General features: G+C 49.8%; 1 protein-coding gene across 1 annotated transcript; it reads right to left on the bottom strand.

Moving 5' to 3' along the window:
* Positions 1-610: 610 nt before the first annotated feature.
* On the bottom strand, positions 611-9,275 carry LOC116225999 (5-hydroxytryptamine receptor 7-like). Its single transcript, XM_031588714.2, has 3 exons — positions 9,182-9,275; positions 7,767-8,329; positions 611-1,728 (listed from the first exon to the last, which is right to left on the bottom strand). The coding sequence occupies exons 2-3, from the start codon at positions 8,273-8,275 to the stop codon at positions 957-959; spliced, it is 1,281 nt and encodes a 426-aa protein (XP_031444574.1). The 5' UTR covers positions 8,276-8,329; positions 9,182-9,275; the 3' UTR covers positions 611-956.
* Positions 9,276-9,542: the final 267 nt, after the last annotated feature.

Consider the following 9,542-nt stretch of genomic DNA (forward strand, 5'->3'; position numbering starts at 1 on the left):
TCAATTTTAGTGTATTTTTTCAAGCTTGCTGGACACCGTATACTGAAGCACTGTAAAGCTGTCAGAGAAATTATATACTTTTTTTTTCTGTTGTCAACCAAAGCGTGCTTTCATGAGTCAATTAGCCACAGATTATGAACACACATCACTTGTCTGAGAATGAATTACAGTACACCCCAATAAACATATCCATCTTTGCTCACTGGTTATCCCCACGATGGGGATGGCATTGGATTTTCCTATCCAACCATGAAGGAAACTGCACGTTCGTGTTTCATCCTGCAAGTGTGCCTCTCTCCAATGCTGCAGTGCTACAGGGTGAGGGGAAAGAGGGTCACTGGTGTTACTGCTCTGGCGTGCAAACCTGGGCATGAGCTCAGTGTGAAAACTGCATTTACACTGGTGGAAAAAGTTCATATAAGCTGGGATGGCATGAGTGCTTGGATCTACAATGGAGCCTATAACTGCTGTTATATCTGATAGAGAACTGCAATCAGCATCATCTTTACATGGTACGTTATGTGCTTTCCACCGACCTTAGAGCCCTTTCTGAAGGTGGAGAGCCACAGTCCTACCAAGATATTTTTGTTTGGTTGGGGGGTTGCTTTTTCTTTCCTCTCTTTTTTATTTTTATTTTATAGCAGGTGGGGAAACTGAGGCACAGAAAGGTGGTGTGATTTGCCCACCGTTGGTGGTAGACCTTGAAACCCCCAGTCTCTCTCTCAGCTGCTCAACTCCCACATGGGACGTGGTGGAATGGCTGTTTGCTTGGTTCTCTTGTGGAGAACTGCATCTCCTCCAGGAGAGAGGGGAAAAGTGTCACTCTCAGTGGCAATGTGTGGCAGAGGGCAACAGCACCCTTGGTTTCTGCCAGCCCCAAGAGGCAGGAGAAGCAAGGAACCTGAAATGGAGGGGCAGGAGTTTGCTGGTCAGGCACTGAGTTGGAGGACACAGCTCTACAGGATGCATTCGTGTCTCTCTGTGGCTTTCAGGGCCTCGTGCATGCTGGCGGCAGAAAGTCTCCTGTTGATATTCCTATACCTGCACCTCAGAAGGTTCCAGAAAGTAGTCCTCAAGTCTCGGTTAAAGAAAGCATAAATTAAAGGATTGATGAGGGAGTTGGTGTATCCCAACCACAGCAGAGTCCTCTCCAACCTCAGGGGCAGGCAGCTGCAGTGTATACCACAGATAAAAGGCCGAGCCGTCGACATAAGGAAGAACGGAAGCCAACAAAACGTAAAAGCCCCCACGATTATACCAAGGGTCCTGGCTGCTTTTTGTTCCCTTTTGAAGATGGAAATATTCTTCCGGTCTTGCCGGAGCAGTTTGGAGAGAGTGGCACATTCCTCCACCGCCTTGGTGCGTTTGGAGCTGGGATGGCCACGGCTGGAGGCCTCCAGGCAGTAGACACCCTCCTCTTCGTAGTGCTTGGAGAAGTTCATGAAGCGGTGCTTCTCAGCGCTCACCTTGGCAGCTTTGTAGATCCGGCTGTACATGACGAGCATGACCGCCATGGGGATGTAGAAGGCAACCCCCGTGGAATAGACCGTGTACCCAAAGTCCTGGCTGATCAGGCAGACTCTTTCCACGGTGACGTTCTTAGCCCAGCCAAAAAGAGGAGGAAGCGTGATGGAGGCGGACAGGAGCCAAACGATGAAGACCATCTTGGCCATCAGCTTCCCATTTTGTCTCACGGGATATGTCAATGGCCGAGTGATCCCCAGGTACCTGGAAGAAGAAGAGTTGCAAAGCTCAGGAGGGTTTTGAGGCATAAATCTTACAGAATCATAGAGTTGTTAGGGTTGGAAGAGACCTCTAAGATCATCTAGTCCAACTGCTCCTCTGCTAACAGTATTACCCACTAAGCCGTGTCCCTGTGTATCACATCTACACATTTTGCTTGGTGTTGGTCGATTTTCATTCCTAACATCACTGGAACAGGTTGCCCAAGGAGGTTGTGGATGCCCCATCCCTGCAGGCATTCAAGGCCAGGCTGGACGTGGCTCTGGGCAGCCTGGGCTGCTGGTTGGTGACCCTGCACATAGCAGGGGGGTTGAAACAAAACTATTATTGTGGTCCTTTTCAACCTAGGCCATTCCATGATTCTACAAACTTCAGGTTGGAAGGGGAGTAAGAAATGAATTTACCAAATGAAAACACTCCCAGGGATCTGCAGAATCTTCTGTGAAACTTATTTCACAATCCTTCAGTTCTCTTGCCTAAAAACCCTGTTTCAACTATTCCCTGCTGCATTCTTGCAGCCTCCCCGTGCATGACACAAGAAGTCATTGAATTTATGAGCGCAATCTGGGATCCGCATGGTTTCCTTGGGAATAAAAATAAAGCTTAGTTTTCCACCAGAGAGAGTCTGTACAGAGAACATGCAACGAATTCCAGCAGTAAGATGTACACTCATAGAATGGTTTGAGTCGGAATGGATCCCTAAAGGCTATCTGCTCCCACTCTCCTGCAATGAACACGGACACCCAAGGCTCCATCAGGTGCTCAAACCCTCATCCAACATGACCTTGTGTATCCAAGGTTGTCCAACGAATGGAGGTCCTTCTGGGAGACACCAAAAACACGTGGTGACCTGTGGGCACATATGTTTTAGTGGCTGGAGTTCTGAGTTATCTTATTAGTGTATATCAACCATCAGCTTCCCTATCAACAACAACATATGACTTTGAAACACCCCCAGCGTTGAGGGGGTTTGTATGACTAAGAAATTTTGTCAACTGTTAGTTGGGAAATCGCAGTTATACAAACGAGTAGGGAATTAGCCACTGTCAGCAAAGGTTCCCACTGGAAAACTTCTGCTTCCCATTCAGCCCCAATGAGTGCAGCAAAACCCTCCAGCTGTTGTATGGATTTCTTTCAGGTTACAGCCTCACCAGCGCCAAATAAATTGTAAGCTGAATTATTCTCCCCTGAATTCCAAATAAAAATGAGTTTTACCTCACTGAATTGTTCTTTACCTGTTTTCCTCTGTATTTTCCTCAGCTGGCCTTAGTTACAAAAAACAAGCCAAACCTTACACAACCACCTACACTGCTGAATACCTCACAGTTGCAGAGGCTGAAGGATGGTGTTTGGAGGCACAAACTCAGCGCAGCCTCAAAGGAAAGCACTTCTAACTCCATCACCCCATAAGAACCTGCCTGGTCACTGCAGGGGAGTTGGACTCGATGACCTTTAAGGGTCCCTTCCAACTCAAATGATTCTATGATTCCATGCACTGAGATGAAAGAGATCTGATGGGACAAAGATGGACAGTGGGACTGGTTTTGGTGCTGAGCTTCCAAAATAATTATCTTATCCATCTTCCTGCCTGATCTGAGCTTGGTGAGAAGCGATGAGATTAGATGGGAGATGAGGCACCAAAGGATAGATGGGAGCAGGGTACAGGGTTAGGACAAGAGGGTGAGAGGGAATGGCCTCAGGCTGCACCAAAGGGTGTTCAGGTTGGATATTAGGAAGCATTTCTCCAAAGGAATGGTGATGCACTGGCACAAGCTGCTCAGAGAGGTGGTGGGGTAACCATCCCTGGGGGTGTTGGGCAGTGGTTATGGGCATGGTGGGGGTGGGTTGGGGTTGGACTTGGTGATCTCAGAGGATTTTTCCAGCCTTAATGATTCTATGATGCTAACAAACATCCCTCCTGCTGTAGGAACCAGCTGCAGACTGGATATCTTCGGAGCTAGGAGAGCACTGTGCCCTGCTGCTGCATCCCCAAACACAGCACACACACACACAAAAATCACTCATTCATACATCAAGGCCAAGAACTTTGCATGCTAATATATGCTGCACTGTGTGCTATCCTTTGTTACGCTATTACCCAGTCTTCTTTAGAAGCTGATCCACCCGGGATTTGCTGAAACTTCAAGGAATTTACAGGCTAGCCAAGCAAATTCACAGCGACAAGATTTGAAAGGCAGGCAAAGCCAACACATCTCAACTGTGGGTGCCTTGTGCCATCTCTGCTGGAGGAAATGGGGCTGTTCTGAAGTCTTTGCTGATGGCTGCGATGAGAGCGGGGAGAACTCGAAATAGGGCAGCATCTGCCACAGAGCACAGACAGGCACTGAAATTCAGAGCAAATTCCCTTGCTTTGATTCATTTTCTTGTGTGTGTCTGTATTGTTAATCACGTTTAGAGCTAACGAGGAATAAAGGGCAGTTCCCACAACAGGGATTTCCTCATGGTTTGTGTGGCTTTGCTGTTTCATCAGTTGCTCCAGCCCCCTGGACCAGCCACCTTGGCACATCATTCCATGCCCTAGGGCAGCTACTGTGTCCTTACATCAGGGATTAAATAATAAAGGGAAGGAAAACCTCCCCAAGGTGCCCCCTATCTTCATGCTGCAGCAGCTGAACAAGAAGAGGAAAAATTGCGCTCACTTGGGTCACCCAATAGGACAAGGTGGAATCGTTTCAAGTTGTGCAAGGGGAGGTTCAGGTGGGACATAATCAGTGGGCATGGTGGGGGTGGGTTGGCGTTGGACTTGATCTTAGAGGTCTTTTCCCACCTTAATGATTCTGTGATTTTAAATGAGCCCAAATGAGCCCAGAGTTGAGGTTTCTTGCACCCCGCTGTTTTACCCGTGCATTCTCTGTGGCCAAATTCCAGATTCCAGCATGATGCTTTTGCCTGCCTCATCCTGCTAAAGGAGAAGGGACCTCCAGGTGGAGGACAGTGGGCAGCTGGAGGCTGTGGCTTCATCTGTCCATCCCCAAAGCATCCCTGGAGGAGCTGCTCATCCTGCTGGAAATACACCATAGGGGCCTCCCTGGCCAGGGATACGTTTGGATGAGGCACACAGGAAAAGCAATCCAGCAAAATGCTGCACAAGTTTCATCCCACCAACACTTTCATAGAATCATGAAGGTTGGGAAAGACCTTCAAGATCATTAAGTCCAACCACGAACCATCACCTATGCTCACTAAACTTTCAAGAGGCATCCCTTCCGCTGGGGACAACACCAATTTGAAGCTCATCATCTGGTTTGGGGTAGAAAACACCAGGAAGAAGGGAAAGACCCACAAGGATTGCCTGGGAAATGGATGGGGATTTCATCCTCCATTCCTCCGTCAGGAAAATATAAAGCATTTTGAGGGCCTTCGTTTATCCACAGCTTGCATTCTTTACAGAGAGCTTCATTTAATCTGAATATCCAAAAGGTTTTGGTTTGTTTGTTTGTTTCTTGTAATAACGAATCTATAGCTTTGGCAGGCATTTATATAAGAAAAACGTAGGGGAGAGATGGATGTTTCCAGCATTTTTCATTCTTGATTTAAAGGAAAATCAATCAAACGCCGCTTCAGACGAGATTTGTTCTACCAGCTTCAATCAGGAGGCTTTTAGAAAACGCTCTGCATTAATAATCAATAATAGCAGCCTACATTTTGATAGTAGCCATCATCTTGGACAAACCAAGCATCTTTTATATCTAAGCTAAGTGTGAGGACACTTCAGCCATCAGTAAAAAGGCAGAACCAGGCAGCTGGACCAATTCAGCATCCAGGAGAGCAACAGAGGAAGAATTCATATACCCTAGGACGTGCCAAGGGAAGGAAGCACAGGTGCTGTCCTTTCTTCTTGCAGGGCAGGAGGAGCAGCTTTGGTGAAAATTCCAGTAAACCCCTCACTTTCATCTCTTTTAGAGGAAATATTTCAGGCTCTCTGCAAGCTCAGCAATCCTTTTGCTTCAGCTTTACATTAGCATAGACGATGAAACGTGTGCTTTTGGAGCTGTTTTCTATCAGGGGTTAAGCCCCAAATCCCACCCATCCCAAGATCCTGGATCCATGCTCTCCCTCCATTCACCTCCATCAGGAGCCTGATGGGAATTGATGGGAATGGAGCAGATGAAGGCTTGATGAGGAGCAATAAGGACTTAAAGGATGGTTCATGCAGCCCTTTCCTAGGGGTTCCTGAGGGAGAAAGCAGTGGGATAATGCCTCATTCTCTCCCCAGGGAATCAGAGGACATCCAAAATATTCCCCTTCCTTAGGCATGGGATGGACTGAACCCAGGGTGGGCTTGGCCAAGAGGTTCACCCACCCAACCCTCTGTGTCAGTGGTTGGGCACTGGCACAGACTGTCCAGGGAGCGAGGAGCTTGGAAGCTGTATGAGATGGGTACAGGTGTGCTGGCCACATTCCTAGTCTCCTTGAGCCCAAATCCATGTGTCCAGTCCCATCTTAGTGGTGAAGGGCAGATCAGTGTTATCCAGGACTGTGCCTGCCCACATTGACAGTGGTATTGGGCTGGAGAGAAGTGGTTAACATGTGGGATGAGATGCTGTGGTCTTCATATAGGGTCTGTTCTGTTTGCTTATGTGTTTGGGAGAGCGTTTGTGTGTAGGAGGGAAAGGGATAAAGATGGAAGGGGAAAAAAGGAAGGGAAAAGAGAAAAAAAAAAGGGAAAAGGGAAATTTGGAAACTGAAGCCAACCTAGTTAATGTTCAGCTGCTGCTTCACTCCTCACGCATCAAGAAGAGAAATTCACCTATCTCATTACTGCATTTGATCTCTCCCCGCTGACACAGACACGCTTGTCTCCTGACTCTTCATCCACTTGCTTTTTAGGAACAGCCTAAAAAAGCCAGCAGAGCTGTGAGGTTGGTGGGGATTTTGCTTTCTGAGCAGCAGCACCCCGTGCAGAGCAGCAGCTGGCAGTGAGCTCGGGAGCACGATGCTGCAGCAGCCAGCTTATGACTGACCCTCCTGCTTTGTCACCCACTGCCACACCTGAGCGAGCCACCAGGGAGCTGTTACAGCTGCACAGGGAGTGCATCTTACCAACCCTGTCCCTTCTCAAGCTGCTTATCACAACCCAGCCTGGTTCAGTGGTGCCAGCACAAAGCCAAATCACCCTTTCCAGAAAGCCAGCATGCGTTTCAGATCTGGATCCGTCCCACCAGCTCGTCAGCACAATGTCCCTAATGACGCAGGCTGCTATAATTAGACCCAGGGGGTGCTGGCTTGCCCGAGTCGTGTTGCTTTGCCAGACGTGCTCAGCCTTTTCCTTTGCACTCCAGGTGTGGGTGCTCAAACCAGCATAACCACACTAAAGCATGCACTGGGCTACACCAGGGTTTTTATGGAACTTGGGACGGGGTGGGGAGATGGCCAGCACTCTTGGCCAAAGCACAGGTGCTGAGAGAAGCAGAGCATCCCATAGGATTGGGCTACAGGAGCTCCATAATCTGAATGGTTCTGAATCCGTGCACTTCTTTGGTTGAATAATATCATTGAGCTGGACTCCATGATCTTTGTGGGTCCTCACCTGTCCCTTCCAACTCAGGATATTCTACGGTTCTAACTTTATGAACCAATCCCCTTCCATGGTGATATGGATGAACAAAGGTCTATCATCGGGGCTCTGTTCTGCAAACCAAGAAAGACCAGAATGCTGGCCAAAGGGGGAGTATGAAGCAAGTACTTAGAGAAGTTACTTGAGCTGCAAAGGGCACTTAATTCATACAGAAAACCCTCACTCATCCTGTCCACTTGGAAAACACACTCATCAGCACTGCAGAGAGAAGTTGTGGATACCCCATTCCTGGAGGCATTCAAGGCCAATTTGGATGGGATGTAGTGATTGGCAGCCCTATCCATGGCAGGAGGGTTGGAGCTCAATGATCTTTAAGGCCCCCTCCAACCTAAGCTGTTCCATGATTCTACGATCTTGATTCTGGTGACCCTCAACCAACAGAAAATCCCCATACCCAAGCACGCAGCTGCCCCATTTCCCTTACCTGTCCACGCTGATGATGCACAGTGTCATGATGGAGGCCGTGCAGCACATGACATCCATGGCAATGAACACGTTGCAGAACACCTTCCCAAAGAGCCACTCTCCCCCCACCAGGTCCGTGATGGTGACAAAGGGCATGACAGCGAAGGCCACCGAAAGGTCAGCGGCAGCGAGGGACACCACCAGGTAGTTGGATGGCTGCCGGAGCTTCTTGACAATGCAGACAGAGATGATGACCAGACCGTTGCCTGCGATGGTCATGAGGATGATGATGGAGAGCACCGCTCCAATGACGATCTTCTCAGTGTCCCCATAGAGCAGGATCTCCTCGCCGCAGTCCGTCGCGTTGGTGTGGTTGGAGGAAGGCAGGTCTGGCTCAGCAGGGAAGGAGGGTTCCTCAGTCATGAATGGATTCAGGAGCGACTCCCGAGCTGGGTACTGCTGCTCTGCGTTCTCCACAAAGAGAAGGTGGTGCTCCAGAAACCGCCGGGGGCTGCCCCTCAGCAACATGCTCTGAGCTCTCTGCAGCGGGCAATGGCACAGGCTTTCTCCCAGCAGTGACACCTCCAGTGGCAAAGCAGAACATTTTATCACATGCAGGCTAAGAAAATAAAATATCACCTTCCAACCCTATCTCTTGCCTCCCGGAGCTGCAGATGGAGCTCATGTGCTCGATGAGGAGCTGTTTCCCAAGTCTGCCTAAAGACGCGCAGTTTGCTGGATCTGGAGGATGCTCGGAGGAAGCTTGCTCCACTTCTAAAGGAGCACAAGCCGCCCAGTCTTCCCGCAGCGGCTGCCTAATTGCCTGCATGCTTTTCCAGCAGCACAGATAGCAGCAGCTGATTGCAATTGCTCATGGTATTAAGCACTGCTGCCAAGCCGTGCTGCTGGGCTCGCACTTCCCAAGCGCATCCGTGTGCCCTGCACATACCATAAGTGAATGCAAGAGAGTGGGTGACAACACAACCCTCAGCCCCAGAAGGATGCCCGTGCACCACCAGCTGCATCTCCTGTGTGTGTCAGCGCACAAACTTCACCCTACAAACCCATGCAGTGTCAACACGGTGACTGCACACACTGAGCTGCAGCGGGAACACACGCAGCATCGCTGCCCCCGGTACGGGCAAAGGGAGGGCTGGGGCATCCCTGAGCTGTGGGGTCCTCGATGTGCACACAAGCAAGCAGCAGCTCTCCCACCCGTAATATTCATCCCTGCAAATATTTCCTCACCACCGATGGGGAAACTTTGGGGCGAGGCTCACCCTAAGAAGAGCTCCGAGCATGGCACACACCCTGCATCCTCCTCTTTCTGCTTTCCCCTTGAAAGGAGTTTTATTTAAACCCAAGGAATCCCGCAGACCCCTCTCTTCCCCTTTTTGCATTCTAACCCGGGGGGTGACAAGGATCCCGCCTTACCTGTGCCGAAGGGGTGAGACATCCTCCAGTCGAACCCCGCGATCTCCGGGCAGGAGAGGAGCCGAGAGCCCCCGGAGCATCATCCTCTCTCCCCTCCCCGGTCCCTCCCACCGCCTCCCTCCCGCCTCTCCCAACAGCTCTGCCTGAGCCCCAGGAAGAGCAAGAAGAGCACAGAGTTATAAGGGGGACAAAAGCAACGGCTGACATTGAATCAACCCCTACCAGTGGAGAGCTGGAGGGACACGGCTGGAAATTGAGCAGCCATCCCTGAGCGCGGTGCTGTGGGTGCAACACAGCTCCGGGGCTGTGCAGGACCATCAGCATCCTTCCCCACTTCTTTTTGCTGAAAGGAATTATTTTG

Source organism: Phasianus colchicus, chromosome 4, assembly GCF_987193195.1.
Source record: "Phasianus colchicus chromosome 4, bPhaCol1.hap1.1, whole genome shotgun sequence".
Lineage (NCBI taxonomy): Eukaryota > Metazoa > Chordata > Aves > Galliformes > Phasianidae > Phasianus > Phasianus colchicus.